This window comes from Rhinolophus hipposideros (genome assembly GCF_964194185.1).
Source record: "Rhinolophus hipposideros genome assembly, chromosome: 2".
Lineage (NCBI taxonomy): Eukaryota > Metazoa > Chordata > Mammalia > Chiroptera > Rhinolophidae > Rhinolophus > Rhinolophus hipposideros.
This window is the reverse complement of record NC_138048.1, coordinates 110000816-110026486: the sequence shown is the minus strand read 5'-3', so window position 1 is coordinate 110026486 and position 25671 is coordinate 110000816. Positions and strand designations below refer to the sequence as shown.

Here is a 25671-nt window from a genome sequence, read left to right as displayed (position 1 = left end):
GGGAGCCTATTTGGAACCCTGTCAGCCACCAGGACGAGCCCTCCGGTCCAGACGGTTGGGCTCTGACCCACCACCCTTCCCAGTGTGGCGACCAACAGTGACCCCTGCCAGCTCCCCCAGAGATACCCATGTGCACCCCAAACGTCTGTCTTCCCACAGGATGATAACATGGGTTCTGAAGTGCAGACAGTGGTGAGCGGGGGCCAAGCACGTGTGGCCTGCTCATGGACACGGCCCAGTTGCGACCCGCACCAGCCACAGCCCCTCCACACAGCCTCTGTCCGGGGCTTCACTGGGCAGCCCCATGCTGGCTGTGCTGTGTCCTCGTGGGGGCGGGGCACACGTGGCCGTCCCCTTTGCTTCTGTGGTTTCCGAGCGCCGTGGCCTACAGTGACAGCTCCCCAGGTGCTGGCTCAGAAGGAGGCAGTCTGACCAGGGACCTGGGGTCCCCCCAGATATGCTCCTGGGCAGAGCTGGGCAAGTGTGGGCGTTGGGGATCCTTATCCTGCAAAAGGAGTACTGGGTGTGGGGTTGGGGCCTGGGAACAGGACACTGCCACACCCTGGTTCATGGACCCCGCACGACACCCAGCACAGCCTTGGTTCTGCGCTGGGCTTGACCTCACAGCCCACCTCGGAAGCCAGCATGGGACAGAGACCCCTAAGGACAAGGCTGGCTCCAGGACGCACAAGCCACCTGTACATGAAACATCCAGGGCAAGGGATCCCCGGGAGCCGGGTCCTGGGGCCGCTGAGCCTGGGAACTGCTCCAGCCAGGGGCGTTGCTGGTGTCGCTCCGGGGCCAGGTCGGGGGGGGGGGGGGGGGGAGGAGAGGCCATGGCTGGATTGCAAGCGGGGTCCGGGCTTTGAGCACAAGAAGGGCTTCCAGCAGGAAACAGCACCTCCCCAGGGCAGTGAGTGAGTGAGCCGGCCTCTTGCTGTAACGGAGCTGGGTGTACCCCCTGGTCTGATACGAGCCAAGACGGCTCCCCGGGCACTGAGGACAGCGCCCTGCATGACCAGGCCAGGCCAGAGGGGGCTTGTGGCAGAGGGTGGGACAGGAGAAAAAGTCTTGGCACCAGGCTTTCGGTTTTAAACTTTTTAAAAAATACTCTTTGGCTTCCTTTTATTTCTGGAGGATTACATGAAATGTGAACCACACAGGAATGTGTCCCAGCCGGGTCCCCACCCTGGGGTGCCCGCCGACACTCCCTCCCGGCACTGGGGGCTTCTCCACTGCCCCGCCACCTGGCCTCCTCCCCGGCCGTCTGTCTATCCATCTGTCCAGCTGTCCAAGCGCGCTGGCACAAGCCCTACTTGGAGGAGGAGGTTGTGAAGCTGTTCTCCACGCAGAGGACGATGAAGGCATTGTGACAGCTCACGGCTTTCTGTCCCAGAAGCTTGCCCTCCAGCAGCGAGGAGGCCTGGCCTGTGGCCGTGCCAGCCTCAGTCCGCCAGGTCTCACAATAGCTCTCGGTCAGCCGGCGCCCACTGGGATCTGAGCCATGCCACACGCTCTTCTGGGGCCTAGAGGGTACAGCAGCCCTCAGTCACCTGGGCCCTACTCCTCCCCGGGCAGAAAGGGCGGAGCTGGTGGCGTGCTGCGGGGGTCACTGGGAGGGACGTCCCCAGCCACGGGGGCACCACCTCCCAGACGGCACCGATGCTGCCACTGCTTTTGGAGGCACAGCCTGGGGAGCAAGACCGCTAACCTGGAGGGTTGGTCCTTGGGGGCTGGACGCTTCTCAGTGAGGAGGGGGGGCCACGCACTAGTCTGACACCCACGCCACCCTTTTGAGAGCATGAATGTTGGGGGGACAGGCACCTCACACCTGGCCAGAGGAAGGACAAGTGTGGGCAACCAGTACTTCTGCCAGCATTTGAGGTGCACGTCCTGACGTGGGAATTCCATGTTGGGGGATTTACATTAGAAATGACTGGCTGTGAGGTCCACGTGACGGACGGGGAGCCGGGTGGCCATGCAGGCCGGGCGCTGTCAGTCTCGCCGGGCTCCCCAACAGGAGGGGTGGAGCCTGCCTGAGAGCAGCTGGTGAGGGTGTTTCGTACACTACCGCAAAGAACGCTTTTTATTATTCATGCTCTTCTGGATTTTGTGAGCTTTAAACAGCAAGCACAGGTCAGGTGTAAGGTCAGACCAGAGCAGGGGCCCCCACTGCTGTGCTCCCTCGGGGGGCACCTACCAGGTAGGGTGCTGCAGGACGTCTCTGCCATCAAAGGAGAAGATGCGGGCCCCGGGCTTCAGCTGGCCCTGCGAGCCGGAGAACAGGGCCCCCCAGCTGGGAAACAGTTCCTCGTCCTGCGGAGACAAGTGGGGTGTGCTCATTCTGACCCCAGCCATCCCCACCACAGCACGTGGCTAGGCACCTGTCCGAGGGTGGGCAGCTACTAGCACTGTCCCCAGCCTGGACCCCAGATGGGGCAACCCCACCGCCTACGGCCTGAAACGGTGCTGCTCCACAGCACCCAGAAGGCGAATGATGGGGGAGAGCCACGGGATGGGGCCTCCGGCAGTGGCCGTGGCACTACACATGAGTGAGGGCAGCCCAGGGACACTTCCTGACCCCAGTGTCTCCCCCGACCCCCAGACCCCTCCTGCAGCTCGGGCTGCCCCACGCACCCTGAGGTTGACGATGGGCACGGAGGCGCGGTCGGCACGGCGCACGATACTGTAGAGGTCCTGCAGGCGCGAGGACAGGAAGGCGCGGAAGGTGCCGGCCAGCCCCGCGGCTCGCGCCTGCTGGAAGCACTGCAGGTCGGCACCACGGATGCCACGGAGGCCGCCAGGCTGCGGCCCGTTGAGCGCAGCCAGGTGCAGCTGTGGGGGAGCCATGGTCAGTGTGCTCAGACCTGGCACCGCCCCCGCTCCGAGTGGACAGGAGGGGTAAGTCGGAGCAGAGGCCAGGCCCCGGACACCCTGCCCGAGGTCCCTCGGCCCAGGGCGGCAGATGTGCACTGGGGGCCAGGGAGCAGGCTGCGGTCTACGTGGAGCGGCCACCCTCCCCGGTCCACCTCCTGAGCAAGGCTCTGCAGGGTCTGTGTGCCCAATGCTGCCACCTCCACTGGCCAGGCTTCTCCAGGACATAAGCAGGGACTGATGTCGGCGAAGGAGGAAGGCAGCGGAGGGCAGTCCCAGGCCAGGAAAGCCGACCCTGTGAGGTCGGGCCGGTGGGCACACAGCCCCTGGGGTCACTCACCACAGGATGGAAGTCTTGGTGGGTGTGGGCAGGAGAGCCAGTGGGGTGGGCTGGCCGGGGGTGCACGTAGGAGCCATGGTGAGGGACTCCAGGGTAGGGCTGGGGGTCCAGCAAGCGCGGGGGGCTGGCCAGGATGTCGTCTGCCCGCCAGGACCGCACTGTGGAAGGGGGTGGCTCCCACCGGGGGTGTGGGTTGCCCTCGTGCAGCTGCACCAGGGGCGGCTGCAAGGCGGCCACTTCGTTGTCCTGTAGACCAAGGGGTGGACAGCACATGGGCTCCTGCACCTGTCAGCCCCAGTGAGGCCCTGGGCTGCTCTCAGGCTCCTCTCCTGCCTGGGCCCAGAGCAGCCCTTCACCTGCACTCCGTTCGTGCTCTTGGTGGGGAGAGGGCTACACTGCAGTGGTGAGCTGGGGGTGCTGGGCAGGGGAGCCGGGGGTGCCGGGCGGGGGAGCCGGGGGTGCCGGGCGGGGGAGCCGGGGGTGCCGGGCGGGGGAGCCGGGGGTGCCGGGCGGGGGAGCGGGGGTGCCGGGCGGGGGAGCTGGGGGTGCTGGGTGGGGGAGCTGGGGGTGCCGGGCGGGGGAGCTGGGGGTGCCGGGTGGGGGAGCTGGGGGTGCAGGGCGGGGGAGCTGGGGGTGCCGGGCGGGGGAGCCGGGGGTGCCGGGGGGTAAATCCCGGCCAGCCTGCCCACACTGATGGCCCTCTGCTCATGAACCCCCAGCTCCCCTGCTCTTGGAGGATTCCTCCTTGTGATGGCCTGGGGCCCTTGGGCGACCACACGCCCTGACCTTGAGGTCTCCTGGCCACAGCTCAGACACTGGGCTGGGATCCCCGCCCAGTGGGAGCCTTGGCTCCATTCCCACTGCAGAGGCCACCTCCACCTTAAAGTCCCAACCCTAGGCTCCCACCTGAGCCCCAACTGTCTTTCTTCCCACAGCACCGAAAGCCAGACACACCACATAATTCATTCCCATTACCTACATACCTATTAGGCACCTATCACCTGTTTATAATGCGAATATAGTTCATACAATTAACTTACACATATTTACATAAAATACATTTATATGATTATGCATTATGCTTCATATAACAAAATGACAAACCTATTATCCTTACTGCCCATCCCCCTGTACAATGCTGGCGGGGGATGGGAGGTGAGGGGGTCTTTGCCTGTTTCGTGCACAGCTGGACCCTATGTCCAGAACAGTGCCCTGCATGTGGGAGGGGCCCGACTGTGCTGAATGAACGGAGAAACGAACGGATGAACCAGGGAATGGACTTACCACAGGCTCACACAGAGCCCCTAACTCGCTACTTGACAGAGCCCCGTCCGGGGCCGTTTGAGTTGTGACTTCTACTCAAAGATCCCACAGTAGTGGGACAGAATAGTGACTCAGTCCATCCATCTACCCCGCCCCCTCACCTCCAGCCACCCCAGAAGGGTCTGTCCCTGCACCCTGCACTCTCGATGAGGGACACCACAGATGGCCAGTGTGGGCTGAAGGGAGCCCCTTGTGGTCTGTGCAGGCCCCTCTCCAGCAGGGGTGAGCCCAGGGCCCCAAAGCACCAAGTGGCTCTGGCCGAGCCCCCAGGCCTGCCCCTCAGGCTTGGAGACACGCATTGCTAGGCTGGGGCTGTGGAGAAGAGCTTACCATCCCACGTGGGAGGGGCGTCCGGGCCTCCAGCTGGAAGAAGACACACAGGGTCAGCCCAGCAGCTGAATGCCAGCACCCAGCCCGCGGCCCCCGCCCATGGGAGGCCTGCCTACGGCGCCCGCCCACTGCCTGGCAGCCCCCCACATCTACTACGTCCTTGTAAACTGTGAGAGGGTCACTGATCCACACGCCTGAAACTGCTCAGCATAGTCTACTGATGTAATAAAAGCGTGTGAGGAGTGCTGGCTGTCACCTGTCACCTGCCCCGGCATGGGCGTGGGGCCCACCCAACAGGATGGGTCTGAGGGTCCTGGGGCGTGGGGCCCACCTCCTCTACCAGGCCCTCCCCACCTTGCATCTTCTCCCATGTCCTCCCCCAAAACATGAGGGCGGAGGCCACCGCCCCTTCCATGTGCCGAGAAGGCCACCCGCAGAACTCACCAGCACCTTCCGGAACCCGTTCCGGACGCGGACATACAGCTCCTCCCTCTCGGCCACGAACATGAGCCAGCCCTCGGGCACCTCAGGGACCTTGTCCAGCATAGCCTGGTACGTGGGCCACATCCTGACCTGCGGGAGGCCCAGTGCGTGGGGACCCACTGACACCCAGGCAGCATGGGCTCACGGGTGGGGGGGCAGTCGGGGGCTGAGTTTGAACATTTCAGGGTGCAAGGCTGGGGACGTGGACGCCCTGACAAGGGACAGTCCTTAAGACTTAAGTGGGCACTGTGTCGTCAGGCTGGCCCCTGAGAACGCCTTGCGAAGGCCAGGTGGCGGAGGCCGCCCTCGGGAAGGTGAGGGCTTGGCACAAAGTCCACAGTTACCCATGAGCACCGCGAGCCCCTGGGCCACCAGCCTCTGCACAGTGGTCCAGGGACGGTCCTCCCCCTGCCATCTCAATCCCAGCCGCCCCTCTGCACCCCACTTCTGCTTCCGAAACCATAGCTCAGGGCTCCTGTGTGCCTGTCCAGGGCAAAGCAGCCTCGTGTTGGGGGCCCTGTGGGGTCCACCCAGGGCTCCTCTGAGACAGTCCCACCCACAGTGAGGGTCTAACGGGGCAGAGGCACTTACCCCTGAGGAGGTGCCCATGGTTCCAGGGGGTCCTGGGGGGCCAGGTGGACCTGGGGGCCCAGGAACGCTGATAGCTACGAGAGAGAACCAGAGGTGGGAACATGGCAGCCCCAGCTGCACAAGGCTGGAGCCCAGGCCCACTGCCCACTGGACTTACTCTGCCTGTAAGGGCCAGGAAAGGAAGGAGGGCCTGGGGGCCCTGGGGGGCCTGGGGGCCCAGGAGGCCCCTGGCGCCCCTCGTAGCCGATGCCAGGGGGTCCCTGAGGTCCAGGTGGGCCGGGCTGGCCCCTGATACTCTCTCCTTTAGGACCCTAGGGATGACAAAACACATGGCACTATCACCTAGGTCCCCTCGGCAGGGATACAGAAGTCTGCGGGGCTGGGTTGTACATGCAGGGGCATGGTCTCTGAGCCACGTCAGCCCTCTGCCCAGGCCTGAGTCTGGGACGCCTGGCCCCACCAAACCCACGCCCCTTTGTTGGGCTTCGATCGCAGCACACAGACCACAGTAGCCCCAAAGCAAAGGCACTCAGGCCCCTCCATCCCCCAGGAAGAGTTGGGTCTGCTGTCCCCTGGAGTCTTTCAGTGCAATGGTCCCCGAGGGACCTCCGTGGGTCCTTCTCTGGAAGAACAGTGCCAGCAGATAAGGTACGAGGACCCTGTCCCCCCACTGCTTCTGCTGCTGGAGGCACCCCGGTCAGTGTGCCTACCCTAACAGGCAATGGCTGTGTCCCCACAGGGCAGGGAACACGGATGGGGGTGTTTGGGGGCCAGCTTGCGGGACTCAGCGGCCGTCCAGGTCGGGTTGGCCCTGCCCTGGGCTCCTGTCCCAGGGACATCCAGTGACTTGGGCTCTGGCACAGGCCTGGGCCTGTGTGTGGGCACCTGAGGGGTGGCCTGGGGCCCAGACTTACCGGGATCCCAGGGTAGCCTGGTGGGCCGGGGGGTCCAGGTACGCTGGAGCCAAAGAAGCCACCACCCCCGGGCTCTCCTCTCTCTCCTTTCTGCCCGGCATCGCCTCGGTCGCCTTTCTCCCCCTGTGGGTGGAAACGCTCGTCTGTGACAGCCCAGCTCTCCGTGCTGGCGTGGGGAGGGGTGGGGGCTGACCTCAGGAGCCGTGGTGGGCAGGGTGAAGCAGCAGGAGCTCCTAGAGCCCAGGCCTCCTGCTGTGTCCGAGTGAGACCCCCACAAGGGCAAAGCCGAGCCATGGCCAGCCAGGGCCCCTCGTGGGGTGGGCAGAGGGCCGTGCTGGGGGAACGTGGTCTGAGGGCTGAGCACAGGGACCGGCCGTGTCACCTACCTTCAATTCAGCCCCCAGCCGGAGCATGTCGAACAGAAACTGCCCTACAGAAGAGAGTGGAGGGCTCAGCGAGACGTCTCAGTGCAGCGTCTCCGGCTCACCCCACCCCAGCCCTACCTACGGCTCTGTCTCTAATCTCTGTGGTGACCGGTACTGATTTTGTTACACTTACTCCCAGTTAGTTGATTTTTGGGGTGTTTTTGTTAACGGTGCCTTTTTTATTTCAGGTTTACTGACATCACTGTAAGTTAGGGTGTGTGGCTGAACGGCCTGACGGCATACTGTGCAATGATCAGCACAGTTTAGCTAACTTCGTCCTCTTGCGCGGGCACAACGAGAAAAAGTGTTTCTTTCCCTTGTGAGAGATCCACTCTCTTAGCAGCTAACAGCCACACAGAAGTGTAACTTAGCCCACGCCATGCGGCACACCCCAGAGCTCATCTTAGAACTGCAAGCGGCCCCGTTGCCCCTGTCATCTGATTCCATCCCCCCACTTGTAATCACTGATCTGATCTCTTCTTTTTCTAAAAGGAGCCCTTCAAAAATTTCAGGGTTTATGGCTGGTCATGACTTTGTAAATGGCCCTGTGACCTTGGTAAATTTTTAACAGTTTATCTGTAGCTCCTTTTGGGTTGATGTTCAAAAACGTCACCTGTGAAAATAGTGGGTTTATTTCTTCTCTTCCCAAAACGCACACGTGTTTCCCACCCCTGCCTCTGTCCTGCGGCCCGACCACCTGCAGTGATGGTCAGACACCCACTTCATGCCCGGTGACATGTCACCAAACCATCACGGAGCTGTCTCCCCCGTCACTTGCTGCCTCTCTTTCATTGTCACTCTGCAAGGGCATGTCAGTGTCATTAGACTTTTCAAAGGGCTCACTTTCGATGTTTTCATTTGTTGATGCTTCCTGTTACATATTTTTTCATTCACTTCTGATCTTTACTATATCTTTCCATCTATTTGCTTCAATTTAAATTTGCCATTTGTTTTCTAATTTCTTGATCTGGATGCTTAGAAAGGTGCTGATTTTGTGAATAGTTAACAAAGTGACCTTGGGTTAACCTTCTCCCACGACCTTCCCCCTGGACACCTGACAGAGCTGGAAGGCGGGACCACTGGGTGACACCACTGGGTGACACCACTGGGTGACACCACTGGGTGACACCGCGGGGCCTGCGAGGGCTGGTGGGAGCCCCAACTCTGTGCTCGGCTCAGCTGTCACGCGCCAGTCCATGCCCACGCAGGGCGGCAGCTGACATGCTGTCACCGGCTCCGGTTGTGGGTCCTCCCCTCTGGGGGGGGTCCCGCTGCGTCAGGGCCACTGCGGGCGCACAGCGAGGGCTGAGAGCCCCTACGTGCCAGCGTCCTCTCCTTCACTGCAGGCTGTTCAGCGTCTGCTTGGTTCCGCAGTGTCTGTCTGGAAGGTACCACACCGTGGGCACGTTCCAGTTATGTCCCTGGTGTGACCTCCTGCGTTGTCCACTGCCCAGAGAACAGAATCTGCATGACGTCACCTCTTCACAACTTGCAGACTTGCTCCCGCCTGGTGTGGGCCCCTGTGGTGAGCATGCCACGTCCCCCGTGTTGGTGCCAGGGTGTCACCTCCATCTCCCTACTGACCTGTCCTGTATCTCCTAGTCCTATCACTTAACTGAGAGCCGGGTTAAAATTTCCCTTATAGTGGTTGGTTTGTGGGTTTTCCCTTTAATTCTGTTGTTCTTGCTTTTTATATCTTGAACCTGTTGTTAAGTGCATACAGATTTGGACTGGCTGTATTTCCCCTTTTGTGCTGGGTTTTCTGTTGCCATTGTGAATGTTTTATTTCTGGCAGTGTTTCTGCCTCACGATACACTCGTCCGAGTCCTGCAGTTGCACATACACACTCGTGTCCTCACATTTCGGGAGTGTCTGGTCAGCAGCAATTTTGTTTGTATCTCACTGATTCTCGTATGCTAACAGGCACAGTCAGCCTATTCAGGTTTTGTGCACTTACTGGTAACTTTGGGTTAAATCAACGTTTACTTCCCGTTTCCTACTTGTTCCACCTGCTCTGTGCTCCTTTTCCTCTTTTCTTGCCTTCCTCAGGTCAAGCCTTCTGTGCTGCTATTCCTTTCTGCTAGGGTAGGAGCTGCATGCTCCTTTTCCACTCTTGGCTCGCCCAGGGGACGGCACATCCCCGATGTGGGGTCCCGTGCACATGAGGGCGGGGTTGGTCTCAGGGCCTCGCACACCCACTGCCGTGCCCTGAATGCGCCGGCAGTCACCCGGCTTCCTCCCGCGTCTCAGCAGCGCACTGCCTCCTCCCAGGGGCCCCTCACCATCGGGGCCGGTGTCCCTGACGGCCGCGCCGCCTCCTTCATGCTCCTTATGAAGTTAAGTCAGCAGTTACTTTCTCTGCACATTTTGAAACCTTTTATCATCTGTGGCTTGTCTCCTTTTGTTGGGAACTCCTGATGGTCTTGTCGAGCCTTTGTGTAAAGCGCTCCTTGAATGTGTCCTCAGCTTGGGGAGACTTGGCCCTTTCGCCTTCGCACGCTCTTGTGCTGGTGGCCATCCATTCCTGGCCCGCCAGCAGTGTATCCTCCCTCCCTTGGGACTGTCCGTCCCGAGCGTGTGCCGGACGGTGCCGACCTCCGGGCCACTCTGCTCCACCCCGCGTCATCCGCACAAACTCAGCAGAGCCCTCAGGTCCGGGGGCACAGTTTTGGTTCCAGAACTAGACCCGATTTGTTGCTGCGGGTTCTAGCTCTCTGCCCACGTGTCCACCTTCTGTTGACCTTGTACATCACCTCAGGGAAGCCCAGGTCTGGAAACGCTGTTAGCTGGGGCCCTGGGGTCGGTCTGTCATCCGCTTTGCCTCTGGAATCCTGGCCCATCCTGGCCGCGCCGGGTACCTGCTCAGTCCCTCCCTGCTCTGGGCTGCAGTCCCTCGTCACTGGGCCACCTTGTAGTCGGCAGTGCCGGGGGTCAGGAGGGCCTGCTTCCCCCAACATCACACAGTTGTTTCTTGTATTTTATCCAGCAGCAGATTCTCACCATCCGAGGGAACGTCACCCACGGGGCTCCAACGAGGCCCTGTACAGACCATGAGAAGAAAGGGGCACCCAGGACCCCGGTGCTCAGGGGGTGCCCTGCTCCTCAGTGGGTGGGGTGACAGGACACCTGCCTGTCCACTGCCTTGGCTCCACTGTCCTTGCAATGCACTGCTCCCCTGGGCCGTGGGGGCTGTGGGGCCAGCTCAGCTGGGAATCCCCGAGTCCAGCCCCAGCCCGAGATCCTGTTAGAGCTCCGGGTGCCCACAAGGGACTTCCTTCCTCCAGGAGGGAGGGACAGGTAAGCACACGTGCAGCCCCTCGGCCTGAGGCTGCCCAGACCACTCACCTGGTGAGCCAGGCGGGCCCACTTCTCCTTTGTCACCCTTTGGTCCTGAAGGCCCCGGCAGCCCTATAGGGACAGACACCCCAGTGCCCATTACTGACTGTTTGACAGGGACATGCCCCTTACCCTGGTGGGCACTGAGTGCATGGGGAAGGGCCTGGACCCAGGAAGGGGACAGTATGGGGACTTGGGGACCATCAGAGCAAGATGAGCCGAGGCACTCTGCAGTGGCGCCCGGAGGCCACTCCTATGGGGCAGACACAGGCTGGGTATGTCCACCCCTGCTTGGCAGCGAGCGGATCTAAATTGTGGACAGCAAGGGGTGGCCGCTCAGTGTCCCTTCCCGTCCACAGTCAGGCCCTGGGGAATCCATGCTGCCTCAGAGCTGGGGGAGCAGGAAGAGCCATGTCCTAGAGCTTCCAGCACCCCAGCTGTCCCCAGGCCCCCGGGGCCCTCACCTGGAGATCCTGGAGTTCCAGCGGGGCGAGACCCCACAAACGCCTACAAACAAGGCCAAAGACGCCACTCAGGAAGCCGCTCTGGAGCCGAGGTCACGACCCTCCCGGGGTGCTCTGAGCCCAGAAGGCCCAGCACCCCCTGGGAGGCCACACAGACACCCCCACCCCTCAGCCACCCCCACACAAGACAGGGTTCAGAGAAGGGAAGGGAGGACATAGAGTTTGTAATGAGGAGCCCTGGCCGTGACATGACATGCTCCTCAGGGTCACTTCACGTCTGAGCCTTGTGAAATGGGGACGTTGCCCTCCTAAGCACCACAGCCCTCCCTGCCCCCACCTTGCACTTCCCCAGGGGTTTGTCTTCTACGGCAACCATGAGACGGGCGGCTCGGGTCCCACCACCCAGCTCCTTCCCAGAAGCCCCCCACCCCCCACGGTTTGGCTGTCCCTTCCTGGAGGTTGGCGGTGGCAGTGGGAAGGCAGGCAGCAGCCACAGAGGGCTCTGTACGAGGAGCACAGGGGCGGGGCAGCGGGAAGAGCGAGTGCTGAGGACTTACATTGCTGTCATACACAGGGGTCCCCGGGAGGCCTGGGGGCCCCGGAGGTCCTGGGGGGCCAGGTGGACCCTGAGTGGGGGGAACAGAAAGCTGTGGTCAGCCATGCTCACAGCCAGGCCATCAACACTGGCCAGTGTGGCTGATGTGGGCAGCAGCGCTCCTGACAATCACAGTGGTCACTCCCTGAGCCATTGTCGGAGTGGCCAAGGAGGGTGGGACAGGCAGCAGGACGGGAGTGGGACCCCTGCAGGGGCATGTGCAGGAACAGCCATGCCATGTCCGGCTCTGAGACTCAAGCCAAAGAGAATTCTAGAGTCTGTGTTCCTGTTGACAAATGTGGCCTAGGATTCTGCTGCTGCCTCAGAACCTGCAAAATATCACCTCTGCTCCTGATTTCTCACGGAATGAAAGCTGAGTTTCAGTCCAAAAGAAGGAAGGACGCCTCGGAGGAGAACTAGCCACGAAGGAAAAAACATAAGAGCGGACTGCCTGAAACCCTGAGCTCAGGACCCCGGTCCCTGGCTCAGGCTGGGTTCACAGGGAGTATGTGTGTGGGGGCTTGGGCCAAGATGCGGGGGGGTTCACAGAGCCGGGCTGGACCTCCAGGAGAGAGAACGAGTGTGGCAGGCAGGGCACCAGTGTGTTACAAGCACGCCGAGTCTCGGGTAGACACAGCTACAAGTGCCTTTCGCTTCCGACGTTACTGCAATAAAACCCGTGGCTCAAAGGACGGCAGAGTTACTGCGAGTTATAACGTGGTGTTGAGTGATGAGAACCCATAGCTCAGGACTCATGGCCGCCTGGATGCCCTCGTGAGAAAACCACGCTGGTTATCTGTTCCCTGTGCTGTGTGTGCGTGCTGCGTGTCGTCCACCCGTGTGTGTGTGTGGCGGAGGACCAGCACACAGTGGTCATCATGGGGTCGCTCAGAAGCAGCCTCCTGAGGATGAGCTTGGGAACCCAAGGCCGTTCCCACCAGGCCATTTGGGTCCTGGGCGTCCCAGGCGTGCCCACCCACCACTTAACGGGACACTCACCCTCACACCAAATCCGACACTGGCTTCTCCCGGCTCCCCTTTCTCCCCTTTGAATCCGTTCATCCCGGGGCGACCCTGGGGAGAGCATGGTGGGGGGATGCTGGGAGCTGGCCAGCACTGTGGCCTCAGCTGGCATCTCGGACCCCACCAGGAGTCTGGCCCACACCCAGCCTTGCACCACCCCAGCCTTCAGCCCAGCAGCTCCTGTCTACACAGAGGGCCTCTGGGGATGTCAGCCCCTCGGGGCGCTACCTGCCCATGAGCAGGGCCAGGGCTCCTGGCCCACGCCCCCGAGAGATGTGTGCGCCCAGACAGGGCCGCCCGGGGCAGGACAATGGGAAGGGCGCAGGCCACTCCCCCGGGCCTGGGCCGCTCCCTGCCTGCTGCCCCCACAGGAGACCCCAGGTCCTTACCGGCCGCCCAGGGAAGCCAATCTCTCCCTTGTGCCCAGGCCGTCCGTACGGACCCTGTGGAGAGGAAGCGCCTGGTGTGAGGGGAGCAGACACCACCTGCTGCTTTCCTGCCAACACCCGTCCCAAGCTTTAAAGGTGCAGCTGGACCAGTCTGGCAGTAACGGGCGCCTTTCTGACACGTGTGACATGGGGCGGTGTGGCCTACTCACCGGGGGTCCTCGGGAGCCAGGCTCTCCCTGAATAGAAGAAACCAGAAGCAGTGTTAGGTGGCTGCAGGTCATCCCGCCCAGGCAGCCCCCGAGAGGTCCCTGTGCCCATCGGGCTGCACCCGGGCTGCACCCAAAGTGCTGACCACCAGGGACGGACGGAAACGGCAGAGAGCTTTGTGTGGGGTGCAGGCACATGGATGAGGTGCACCCTGGGCCTGAAGCTTGGGACGGCTGCCCGGCAGCGCGCTGGCTGGAGTAAGTGCAGCATCAGCCCCCCTATGATGCCAGGTGGGGCTGGCAGTTCTCTCTCGGCCTGGGGTCCAAGGTCCCATTGCCCTTCCCAGCAATCCTGGGGGACCTTGGGGCCCCAGCAAGCTTATGCCCACAGCTACCCCCAGTTGCTCCCCAGGACCGGCACGTCTGAGGGTCAGATGCTGGGGGCAGGGCACCCCGGGCACGTGCTCCTCAAGTAGCCCACTTCTGGCCCCAGTCCTGCTTGGCTCCTGCTGGAGGAAGGAGGGCTTCTGCCCCTCACAGCCGTCCCCGGAGGCTGAGGGGCAGCTCCTGGTGGGCAAAACTGGGGGTTCCAGCCCCTGCAGGCGACGCCAGGCCGAGGAGTGAGCCCAGAGCTGCGGCCCCGAGTTCCCCCGTCCCTCTGCAGGGCGGGCTCAGCCTACAGGGGCAGGGGACGACCAGGGGCTGGCCAGGCCTCGGCCACCTGAGCATGCAGGCTTGGGGGCCTCGGGGGCCCTCCCAATGCGGTTGTGAGAGAGGATTAGACAGGGAAGGGCGAGGGGCCCAGGCTGCGGAAGGTTCCGGAATCTTGCCTAGGAGAGGCTCCTGTGCATGGCATGAGCTGCCCCTCTCAGGAAGATAACTCCCCATGCTGTCTCCACAGCCCCTGGAAACCCCACCCACCGCCTCCCCCTCCCCCGGCCTGGACAAGGGGTGAAACGCCAGGTGGCTGCCTCACCTTGGCTCCTTTCTGGGCAGGGGCCAGCACTCTGCCATCGGGGCCAAAGACCACGCCCGGTTCACCCTTCTCACCCTGGAACGTCAGGCGGCAGGGTCAGGGAGGGGTCACACCCACCGCAGTGAAGCCTCAACTCGGCCTCCACACCAACACCCAGAACAGGCACAGGGAGCAAGCCTCCCCCTCGGGGGGCTCTGTGGCCGGGCGTCTTGCGAGGTCCTCCATGGGTCACCCCTCCATGGGCCACAGGGAAGTGACCGAGAGGAGAACCCATGTCAGAATTGTCACAGGCTTTGTCTGGATTCGCTGTGGGTGCTGCCGGTTCCCCACCACAGAGAGTGGTCACCTGGGCAGACTGAGAATGCCCCTCAGGGTCACAGAGGGGGCCCTGAGGTGATGGCGCCGAGCCCCTCACCTTGGCTCCTGGGGGTCCCTGCTGGCCTCTGGACCCCACATCTCCCACTGGCCCAGCCGGTCCCTGCAGGGAGACAGGCAGGAATGAGGGGCTGCGCCAGTGACCCCATCCCTGAAATGGCCACTCTCTCTCCCAGGAGTGCCTGCCTCTCGGTCCTGACCAGTTACAGGCGGAGGAGGACGTGCTCCACCCGGCCCGACCCCCCCCACACTGGACCCTGGGGCATCTGCTCAGAGACCAGAAGGTTCTTCAGCCTTGCGGGCACCCACCGGGCGCTGGGCTCCCTCACCACATGGAGAGCCCCTCTCCGCCGGGCAGAGCGGGGGCTGAGGCTACTTACTGGGAGACCCGCATACCCCGGCTGGCCCTGTGGGAGAGAGCGACAGCATCAGTGGGCGACACGAGACGCCACAGCAGCTGCACCCCCAGTCGTCCGCACTCCAGGCGGGACGGCACGTACCTTGGCTCCATGGGTGAGAGCCACGGCTCTCTGTCGGCACAGCAGCAGAGACACAGGGTAACGGAGGAAAGGAAAGCCACGTTTACAACTCAGATCCCACTCTCGTTACATCACCGCCACAAGACCCAAGAACACCACCAGAAATTAAATGTGGGACACAATCTTGCTTTCAATAGTCTCTCTGGCTATTGCCTCAAAGTCCCTCGGACAAGAAGTGAAGCCACTCTTGGGAGCCCACCTCCTGTACCATCCATGACCCTGGGACCAGGGGACCAGTGCCCTGTCTCCCATGCTGTGTGTGGGGGGTCAGAGGGGACACATCAACATCTGGCGGGGTGACACTTGGACAAACGGGACGCGCTGCCAACAGGGCAGCTCAGGAAGGCCCTGCTTCGATGGCCGAGAAGCCCCCTTAGAACCACAGACTGGACAGCACGGTGCTTTGGGGGCCGCCCTATGGGGGGAGGGCCGGTGGCCCAACTGACATCCTCTTAGCTCCCATTGGAGTCAGAGCGTGGCCCCTGGGGGTCCGGGCAGAACACGTGCCCAACCATGCTGTGTCCTTACGTCCTGCTCTGACAGGTAGATGATGGGGCCTGGAGCTCCGGGGGGCCCGGGGGGGCCTGGCTTGCCCACTCCATCCTTCCCTGGGTCGCCCTGGAAGAGGAAGCCCACGTTCAACTGGGAACCCACAGTCCACCCAAGACTTGGGAGGGGTTCCCAGTGCCCCAGTTCCCAGGCTGTGAGGTGGTACCCTGAGAGACCCCCAGTCTTGAGGGTCCCCAGAGGGTCCTCAGGTGGTGTGGGATAGAGGGCAGCCTCCCAAGGCCCCGCCTGTGTACCCTGAGCCCCCACTCACTTTCTCTCCCTGGGTCCCTTTTTCTCCTTTTGGACCCTGCAGACAGGAAGGAAATGTTTCATCATAAACAGAACATGAGCCCTCTTCCCAGAGACCCCAGACCAAATGCAGTGGGAGTGAGGCAGGCAACTGCAGAAAATCCCCTCGGGCAGCCTGGACCTCTGACTCATCCCACGGAGTGGGTCTCTGGGCCTCTTGGGGGTGCAGAGAACTGGGTCGGGGGACCCTATGAGACACTGTGGTACCAGATCTCATCTTCAGGGTGTCACCCCCCCCAGCAGCCCTGGGCAGTCGCCTACCTGGGCTCCGGCCACGCCTTCTCTTCCGGGGAGGCCAGGGAAACCAGGGGGCCCATCTGCACCAACCTCTCCCTGCAGAAGACACGAGAGAGCCGTGTGTCAGGCCCTGCCCGTGACCTGGCCTTGGGGAGGTACTAGGCCGAGGCTTCTGTGGGTCACCAGCTCACACCCAAGGGTGATTCGACCTGGTTGGCCTCCTCGGAGCACGTGCGGGCTGGGCACGTGGGTGTCAGAGGACTCGTGTGGCTCTCACGGTGCTGGGAGCCAGAGGAAGCTGGTCCAGGACTTGGGAAAACCTGGGGTGGGTGCTCTTGGGACAGGCATGTGTTCAATTCTAAGGAATGAAGTCAGGGCCCAGGCGACACAAGGATGAACCAGGGGACGGGGAGAACGATGCTGAGCCTGGCTTGAGGGGGGCCCCGTGTAGACTCACCCATTACCAAGGCTCCGAGGGGGCCCAGCCCAGCCAGGCTTCTGGCCCGAGCCTGGGGACCCCTCCCCGCCCCAGACCAGGACTGGGAAAGATAGCCGATTTCGTGAACCCAAAAAGAGGTTCTTACCTTGGGCCCTGTTGGCCCGGCTATTCCAGGATCCCCCTACAGTGGAAAAGGGGCTGTGTGAGTGCAGTGCCGCGCGGCCCCCACACAGTGGTGCCCACCCGTCCTCCAAAGGAAAGCAGGAGAGGGTTAGTCAGGTGGCCTCTCACACTGCTCCCCTCCCCCAGCTCAGGACTGAGGGTCCCCAGGACACTGAGCAGCGTGTGCAAGAACCCCTGCATGGCTGGGGGTTGGCCACACGCTAAGGGCACACGGACCGATCTGGAGCCCATGCCATCATCTCTTTCTAGGAGATGACTTCATTTTGTACAATTTAAGAAAGCTACTAAGTACTCCTTCTAAAAACTCAACTTTCAAAATGTCCCAAAGTTTTGCAAATCAAAGCAAAACATTCTAAAAGGAAGGGGTGTGACAGCAGGAGTTGGTCTTACAGCGGGCCCTGCACCCTCGAACCCATGCGGGTGGCAGTAGCACAGAGTGGCCCGAGGGGGGCCCCTCCCACTCTCACCACCTGCGGGAGGGACACCTGCCAGGGAGAAGGGCTGGTGTCCTCGGGGCAGGTGGAGGAGCAGAGAGCAAGCAGGTAGGAGGAAACATGGGGGGCAGCCTGAGAGGAGCCCCCGGGGGCTCGGGGAGCCATCTGCTGTCCTGGAGGTTGTGGGGGTTCCTTCCCGAAGCCCCTCTGCTCCCCAAGCCAGTAAACACTTCAGATGTATGAAGCCAGGGGTCTTGAGTCACGCGGCTTTAGAAAGATGGACCAGATACCCCCCAACATGCGAGCTCTGAGACAGGGGAGTGTGATGGGGGTCCCCCATTGGGCTTCTCTGAAATCTGCCATTTCCCACGTAACTCTGGCGGGGGCAGTGTGGCAGGGGCGGCGGCTAACTGATCTTGCACTGACCTTGATTCCGGGCAGGCCGGGGGGTCCCTGTTGGCAGGAAAGGAACAGGCCTCAGTGCAGCTGGGAGGACCCTTGTCCCACAAGCCCAGGCCTTCCCAGTGCCACCGGCCCCCAGTGGGCGCGGGAAACAGACTGAGTCACCAGGCACCAGCACCCCTCCCCCAAACGCCACAAGCAGGGGCCTGTCCTCAGCGCCACCTAGAGCGAGCTGTTCCGATTCTTGACCGTGTCCAGGTCAGGGCAGAACACGGTGGCACCTCCACAGGAGCGCCCCGTTTACTTAATTAAAACTCTACTCGGATTGAAAACATGTTACTTCCCCAAATTAGAACCATAGGAGAACTCGGTGACTGAGATGTCACAGCGGCCACTTCTCGGGGATCACTGTGCCCGTTTCTCGGCTCGGCCATCAGGCCGTGTCCCACGTCGGACAGGTGGCCTCGCCAGCTGTGCGAGGCCACTCCTGGTCCCCACTCCGGCCAGTCCCAGGGATGCCCCGGCCCCAGGCGTGCCCACCCCCAGAGCTGACCAGGCCAGTGGTCAGTCAGGCAGTACCTGCAGCCCATCGGCGCCTCGGGCTGGCGACCAGAAGGGTCCCCCAGAGCCTTCCATGTCATCCTGGGTGAACACACAGGAGGGACACGAGGGTTTGCGTCTCCTCTTATAGGAAGATACCCTCCCTGAGGCCGGCCGCCGGCCCAAAGCAGAGACCCAGCCACGGCTCAGCGGGGCAGACCCCAAGGGCCGGGTGGCCTGACAGCCCCCAGCCGTCCTCGTCCTCGGAGAAGAAGCGTCTGCCCGCGGACAGGGGCTGCTGGGTGGGCACCGGTTCAGCCTCTCCTGGGTTTAGGTTTTTATTCCTGGTGTGCCGGGGGCCTGGCTGTGCGATGGTGTTTAGTTTGTGCTTTTGTCCCTTTGAGCAGCCTTTCATCATCACACAGGACATGGTCCTGCTCCCAGCCGCTGCCCGAGGCTCCGCCACGCAGAACGCACCCCACATCCACTGCACCCTGAGACCAAGCAGCCTGTCCTGCTGAGCCCTCCCAGCTGCTCACAGGCCACACGTGAGGACTCCATCCACCATGGGGCCGGGGGCAACATGCGTTTGGCTGCTGCCCAGAAGTGCCAGTCAGAATGGGATGCCAAGAGGGCGCTATGGGGTGCAGACCCACTTTCTGGGGGCCAGGAGCAGCTGGTACTCACAAACCCTGCAGCCAGTCCTGGTCCTGGGGGCCCGGGGGGGCCGGGGGGCCCTGGTGGTCCTGTTGGTCCAGGGGGTCCCGTCAAGCCGTTCTCCCCAGGAGCGCCAATAGGACCAGGGTCCCCCTTGGTTCCCTGCACAGGTGGGAAGGAGAATGTCATCACTGTTAGCCACCAGGGTGTCAGCTGAACCCCGAGTCAGCCACTGCGCCCCAACACACCTACGTTTCCTCACAGAGCCTTCTATAAACCTGCAGCCCCAGAGATACGCAAAACGCCTTGAAGCAAGCGAACTTCATAGCACAGGTGTTGTGGCAGGTAAATGGGGAGGGCACTGCTGGGAGGAGCCAGGGAGGAGGCAGGAGGGGGCCGGGACCCCAAAACCACTGCGAAGTTGGGGCTGGGGTGTGGGGGACACGAGGCACAGCCTCAGGGAGGAGCAAGAGCCAGAGGCACGTTTGACATGAGGCTCGGCCTCAGACGCGGACTTGCCACTCAGAACAAGGAGGTCCCAAGGGCCAGGCAGGGAAGCAGGGTGGGGACGCTGGGACACGAGGCAGGGACACCTCATGCCAAGTCGTCAGCAGGGCACAGCCCCACCCCTTATGGCCACCTAACCCCGCAGCCTCAGTTTCCTCATCTGTAAACGGTGATAAGGGATGAACCGAGCCCACTGGCCACAGCAAGGGCATGAGCGTGACCGCTGGCCGCCTTCCCAAGGCCCGGGCAGTGCTACACCTCCATGGCCTGACCTCCCAGGTCCTCCCAGAGCCCCTCCCCGTGCTCTGCCTGGCCCGCTCCACTCCTGCACTGGCCCCACAGTGAGGAGGGTCCCCTGGGCGGGGCCTGGCTCTCGCCTGCCGCTCTGCCCCCAGCCTCGCCCATGTGCACCCTCAGGCACCACCTCCTCGCTTGTCCGGCTGCATCTTAGCCCCACTCAACGTCTGCTTCTATTTTAACAGATATTTAATGTTCTTGGCTTTTTACCACCCACTTCACCTAGGGGCTAGTTTTATTGGAATCTCCGATTATATCCTATATTTAAAAACGTCATCTAATTTGTGATCTTTAAAAGAATCCCCTTAAAAAGGTTGCTCTTTGAAACCTCTGAGTAGTCCAGTGCTTTCCCCCCGCCCATTTCCCACTCAGGTGGCAGGGGTCTAGAATCGTCCTTCACTCTCCTCGAGCTTTTTCTTTGTTATCTCTGTACCTGAACATCTCCCTTCGGTGTTCAGGGCCCTCAGGCCTAAGTACAGCGGGATCTGGTCTCAGGCTGCGATCTCACCTCCAATCCCGGCTGCAGCCCCCACCCTGCATAACCCTCACCATCCAAGGCCCGTAGTTGCGTGTGTGCACATGTCTACACACGCACACGTGCACACACATCTATGCACACACACATCTGCTCGGACGCTCCTCCTGACCTCTAACCCGCTGTTCCGATGCCACCCTCCTCCTCATGTTGGGCAGCTTCCCCAGGGGACAGACCCTTGGAGGAGCTGGGGGAGTTTCCGGGTAGGCCCATCGGGTGTGGCCCACAGAGGGCTGGGCTCCTCGAGGGGACCTCAGGGCTGGCTGTGGGGGTGGCGTGGGCGCAGCAGTGAGGCCTCTGCTGGACTGGTCTCCCTTCTGAGAGCATCAGGGACCCACTCTGGACCAAGCAGGGCAAGCGTGGTGCCCACCTCCAGGGCAGTTCCAGCCCCCGACCAGCACCACGGAGAGCTCCCACTGCCACCTGCCCCACCCCAGCGCCCTCAAGGAGGCACTTCCTCCAAGGGGCCATCCCGACCTGGAAGATTCTGTACCTTAGGTCCTGGGGTACCCGCTTTGCCCTGCGGGGAAAAGAGAACAATTACTACAAATCAGGCCAGGGTGCAGCCAGCAAGAGAAAAGCATAAGCGCTGCACTCACTCATGCCGGCCATGAGGCCTGTTTCCCACCTACGAGGATTTCATTGCTTCTGATCTTCCTCTCCTGGTCCTGGGAGCTGCTGCCTGAGCGCCACTCCCAGAACACGTGAGCCTGAAACCCCAAGTGCACCTCTCGGCGCTGCCACCTCGGGCTGGCACCTCGGGCTGTTCACGCCATCGGCCCGTGTCAGGGAGGGGCTCAGCATGGGGGGCAGGACTGACCCACTGCCATGAGCGTGCCCCCTATCACCCCCAGACTGGGTGCTGAGCTGCAGATGTTTCCCCAGGACGTGAGCCCTTCCAGCTCAGTTGCTGCCAAAACAAAAGCATTGGCCAGAGAGGGTTCACTTAAAATGCGTCCCCTTGGCTCAGTGCAAAGCAGCCAGGTGCTCACGGAAGGTTCCACACGAAGTGTCTCCAAATGGCTGTAGGTCGGCACCTCAACCCCCCCCTCATCCCCGTTTCATCACCGGAAACCACAGCAATGGTTCAAAGTTTACGCAGCCTCACAAGTGTCTCTGTTATCAATGCAACCAGAATTGAAACTTGAAATAAAATTTCCAAATCAAGTGAAGCATCAATATTTTTTAAAAAACCACTAATCCAACTGTCATGAAGAAGCAGTGACAATGAGGTCCTTAGTTTCCACACAAGCCCCAGCTAGCGCAGCTCTAAGCAAACTGGCAGCCCCAGGCCCCCAGCTGCTGCGCCGTGATGGCCGTAGCAGGCAACAGTTGTATGTTGAAGTGAAGCCACCCACCACATTGGGTGACCTTATGGCATTTCCCCCCCCACGAGGTTACCACGGCCTCAGCCCCACACACCCAGGGTTTGGTCACTCTCTGGCTCTACTATGTGGCTCTAGGTCACATCCACCTTGGACACCCAAGGAAGTGACTTACGAGGCTGCCTTTCTGGCCGGCTTCTCCTGGTCGCCCATCTTTTCCTGGAACACCTGGGGGTCCCTGGGGGAGAGAAAGCAGTGTGTGGGCCCCGAGGAATTCAGCCACTGAGAAAGAGTGGTGGGTTAGCCGGTAAGCTGGGCACCCACAGATGTCCTGGGAATTGCGGCCACGTCACAGTCAGTGGCTACAGGGGACCTCGCAGTAACATGGGTCAGTGTACTCATGCCTCTCTGCTCAGTTTTTACATTTCTAAATTTCTTTCTTTTTTTTTTTTTGAGATGCTGACCAAATTGTGGGGAGGATGGAAAGGACTGCCAGACCCTTGGCGAGGGGCTGCCTTACCCGTGATGTCGGGAGGACTCTCACTAAAGTGGACACATGGCCCGAGTGCGGTGTCGAGTAGAAACCAGGCTGTGCACACCTGGTTCCATGACCCGATTACAACAGTGACATCCGTGGGCACCCCCAAGCCACTGTGTCCCCAGTGCGGGGAGCAGGGGTCGACCAGGCTCTGAGGTCCCCGTGAACAGTGAGTTGGCCAAAGGCGGGCTTCCACGGCCCCATGCTTGGGCAGTGGGGCCCACCCTGACCCATGGGAAACACTCCCAGCAATGGCTGCTATGAGGCCAGCTGCCACGAAGGCCAGAGAGGTGAGCAGCATTGCGCGCCATCACCCAGCGGTTCAGGCTCAGCCCCACCGTGGGGCCCAGAGGTGGGAACAGTGGCAAGAGCTGTGGAGTAGATGTGGTGATGGGGGCTTATGCCCAGACAGGAAGAGAACCCCACCCTGGCATTCACCCCTATTCCCAGTCGACCTTGATGGGAAAAGGGCAGCCAAGGGGGGCAGGCCTTACCTGGGGACCAGGGATCCCAGGGCGCCCATCCCGCCCAGGCACACCGGGAAGGCCCGCGGGTCCTGAGATGACCGAGCTGTTCATCCCAAAGCGGCCTGGCTCTCCGGGCATGCCGGGGACGCCGGGGGGCCCTGGAGGGCCGGGGAAGCCTCTTGGGCCCTGGACAGGGAGAAACAGGGAATAGGCATGCAGGCAGCACTCGCAGAGGGTCGACCACAGCCTGATCAGGCCCCTGCCAGACCCACGGGGTCCACTTGTGCACAGACAGGGCGGGGCAGCAGCCACCGGGCTGAAGGACACTCACTCGGAGGCTCTCCAGGTCACCGCCGAAGCCGGACCCCTCCATGTCAATGAAGGTCTGCGGGAAAGAGCCCAGAGACGCGTCACCCAGGCCCAAATCCAGCCACCTGTCCACCCGCCCTGCACACAGCGCTGTCCCACATCTCCAACAGGTCAAGACGTTTACAACGGGAAGCAAAGAGAGAGTGAACACGGGCTCCCCACCAAGGGAAAGAGGCCCGCCTGAGGCCCCGATGGCCCAGCGGGCTCTGGCACACCTGAGGCCACGCCTGGTTCTGGGGAGCCCCACACACAAGAGCCGACTCCCCTGGGCCAGGACACCTGGGGAGGCCGGTTACGGATTTGAGGGGCGAGGCACTGAGAAGCTAAGCAGAGGACGGGAGGGTCCCTCCGCTAGGACAGCAGGCCGACCTCCAGGGAGGAAAAGGACAGACTCACCAGCTTGTCAGGTCTGAAAGCGGGTCCTGGGGGCCCTGGAGGCCCTCGGGGTCCTGGGGGTCCTTTGGCCCCAACTCCAGGATCCCCCTGGGACAGAAGACAGTGTCACACCAGGAAGCACAGCCCTACAGTGGGTCGGGGGGGGGGGGAGACAGTAACGTGCTCCCCCCTGGGCCCCAGCCAGGGTGCATGCTCACCTTCTCACCCTTGGGGCCCATGTCTCCTGGGGTTCCCGGGAAGCCCTGTGGCCCAGTGTCACCCTGGAAGACAGGTGGGCAGCCCCGTCAGGGAGAAGGCACCTCTGCCACCACCATCCAAGCACCAGACACGTGACTTTGTACCCTGAATGTCCATTGCCCTGCAGAGCTCACTGTGGCGTCCTGTGGACAACCTCAGCAGAGAGCAGGGCTCTGTCCGTTATGTGTGCAAGCGTGTGCACATGTGTGTGTGCCGTGGGCAAGCGGATGTGTGCCGTGGGCAACAGGCCTTCACGACCTAAATGACCGTCAATGTGTTTGAATGTCCGTGTGTACTTGGAGCAGACTGTTCAGGGTTTGCGAGCGTGGAGTGGTAACACACTGTCAGAGCGAGCCAGTATCTGCGTCATTTGGATCCTGGGCTGTACGCACACAGGCACGCACACACACACGCTCACGCCCGCTCTGTCAAAGCCCCCACACAGCACTGGCCACTCTCCTGGCACACCTTACTGGTCTCCTTGCAAAGCTTTGCCGTCAGTTGTGAAGTTAGTAAAGGGTCATTTTGGTGTCAACATGAAACAGCCCTTCTTGTTCAGAATGTTGTTAAACTTGAGTTTGTCATGTCCAGCGCTGCTTGTGCAACGTGCCTTCCTGCCTTCTCTGCCCATTTGCTGATCTGTTGCTTCTCAGAACCTTTAGTTGTGAGCTTTTTGTGTCATTTTATCGTGTTCCTTGGAAATAGAATTTGTTGGTCTTTAAAAATGTGAATTAAGTGTTTTAAGATAGAAACTCTCACATTGACTGTGACAGCTAAGAAGTCTGCTCTGACGCCTGTGGATGTGTCTTCTGTCCGTGGTGCTGTGCTCCCCTCGCCCACAACGGGCAGCCTTGCTATCTCTGTTACGTGTGTTTTCCCTCTGAAACCTGGAAGCTGTACTTAGTTCTTTCCTTTTCTTGTTTTCTGGTAGTTAGCCTAAACGTCTCAATTTTTCTGTCAACAGTTATATTTGTTTTTTAACAAAGTTAAGTTGTATTTTCAGAATGGCTTCATTGCAAAATCTCTTCACTGCACTGTTTTAGGTGTCACAGGATGAAACAGTCCTGCTGGACTCATGCAAACGTCACCGAAAACATCTGGCTCTGAGAGAAGAAAAAACTTACAGGTTTTCCGTCTTCCCCAGGACCACCCTGAAATGTGTAGGAGAAAGCGTTAGTGATGAAATTTCAGGCTCCATTTCCCCACACGATCTGACCTGGAAATGCGGCCGGGGCTCCAAGGCCCTCTGCAGACCTGACTCCCATGGGAGAGCTGTCTGTGGGTTTGCAACCTTCCAGCTAATGTCTGAGTGCCGTTGTCCGCGGTGGGCGGGCCTGAGCTGGCTCTGCCTCCTGCCTGCCCGACACCCTCCAGCTCTCCCACAGCAGGGGAGCGGCCAGCGCAGGACGTGCCATCTTGGGGTCTCCAGGGTCCTCAGAGCCGAGCTGTTCTGCCACACTCTCTCCCCCTCCGGTCAAGCCTCCTGCCCCAGCTGAACCGAGGGGAGATGTGTACTCACCGGCTCACCGTCCCTTCCGGGGGCGCCATCCTTCCCTGGTGGCCCTGGGGGTCCCGGGGGTCCCTGTGGTCCGGGGACAGGCTGTACACCAGGGCTCTGCACCACTGGGCCTACAGGACCCTGGGAGGGGCAGAGGGCACAGGCTGGGGGGCCCACTACTGTGCTCTCCAGCTTCCCGGGCTGGGCTCAGCACCACACAGGGACACACAGAGTGGACATGCATGGGCGAGGCTGGTGGCACTGACACCAACAGGGGTCTGCCCTACCCCTGCCCACATGCTCCTCGTGCTCGGGCCCGAGCCTCCCCAGCTACACCCACTGGTGCCAGGCATGGGTGGAGGGGCATCAGAGAAGGGTGTGAGCCCAGGGCTTTGTCAGGTCCCCAGGGATCAGAGGCACCGACTGCTCTGGGGACCCCCGGTTCTGAGTCAGGAAGGTGGCCTCACCTCTTCCATCCTGTCCCCAGGGCTCCGGACACTCTCGTCCCAGGAGGTGACTGCATTTGAGCCAGAGAGTGTCTGATCTGAGGGGGTGGGGGGGGCGCGAAG

The 25671-nt window shown here is 61.4% G+C and overlaps 1 protein-coding gene across 2 annotated transcripts in view; it reads right to left on the bottom strand.

Moving 5' to 3' along the window:
* Positions 1 to 1083: 1083 nt before the first annotated feature.
* Positions 1084 to 25671, bottom strand: part of COL18A1 (collagen type XVIII alpha 1 chain) — a gene marked incomplete at its 5' end in the record, with an annotated part of 85718 nt that continues 61130 nt past the window's right edge. For both annotated transcript variants that reach the window (XM_081067331.1, XM_081067330.1), the window contains 36 exons: positions 1084 to 1526; positions 2201 to 2316; positions 2638 to 2835; positions 3215 to 3460; positions 4868 to 4900; positions 5312 to 5440; positions 5942 to 6015; positions 6099 to 6252; positions 6856 to 6978; positions 7242 to 7285; positions 10626 to 10688; positions 11081 to 11123; positions 11638 to 11706; positions 12675 to 12749; positions 13088 to 13141; positions 13297 to 13323; positions 14270 to 14344; positions 14685 to 14747; positions 15025 to 15051; positions 15145 to 15174; positions 15712 to 15801; positions 16004 to 16039; positions 16303 to 16374; positions 16863 to 16898; positions 17761 to 17787; positions 18316 to 18378; positions 18964 to 19095; positions 20766 to 20792; positions 21773 to 21835; positions 22630 to 22788; positions 22934 to 22987; positions 23368 to 23454; positions 23565 to 23627; positions 24729 to 24755; positions 25124 to 25243; positions 25570 to 25646. In XM_081067331.1, coding sequence (XP_080923457.1) covers positions 1313 to 1526; positions 2201 to 2316; positions 2638 to 2835; positions 3215 to 3460; positions 4868 to 4900; positions 5312 to 5440; positions 5942 to 6015; positions 6099 to 6252; positions 6856 to 6978; positions 7242 to 7285; positions 10626 to 10688; positions 11081 to 11123; positions 11638 to 11706; positions 12675 to 12749; positions 13088 to 13141; positions 13297 to 13323; positions 14270 to 14344; positions 14685 to 14747; positions 15025 to 15051; positions 15145 to 15174; positions 15712 to 15801; positions 16004 to 16039; positions 16303 to 16374; positions 16863 to 16898; positions 17761 to 17787; positions 18316 to 18378; positions 18964 to 19095; positions 20766 to 20792; positions 21773 to 21835; positions 22630 to 22788; positions 22934 to 22987; positions 23368 to 23454; positions 23565 to 23627; positions 24729 to 24755; positions 25124 to 25243; positions 25570 to 25646 — 2990 coding nt within the window. In that variant the 3' untranslated portion in view covers positions 1084 to 1312. The remainder of the gene's footprint in view (positions 1527 to 2200; positions 2317 to 2637; positions 2836 to 3214; positions 3461 to 4867; positions 4901 to 5311; positions 5441 to 5941; positions 6016 to 6098; positions 6253 to 6855; positions 6979 to 7241; positions 7286 to 10625; positions 10689 to 11080; positions 11124 to 11637; positions 11707 to 12674; positions 12750 to 13087; positions 13142 to 13296; positions 13324 to 14269; positions 14345 to 14684; positions 14748 to 15024; positions 15052 to 15144; positions 15175 to 15711; positions 15802 to 16003; positions 16040 to 16302; positions 16375 to 16862; positions 16899 to 17760; positions 17788 to 18315; positions 18379 to 18963; positions 19096 to 20765; positions 20793 to 21772; positions 21836 to 22629; positions 22789 to 22933; positions 22988 to 23367; positions 23455 to 23564; positions 23628 to 24728; positions 24756 to 25123; positions 25244 to 25569; positions 25647 to 25671) is intronic.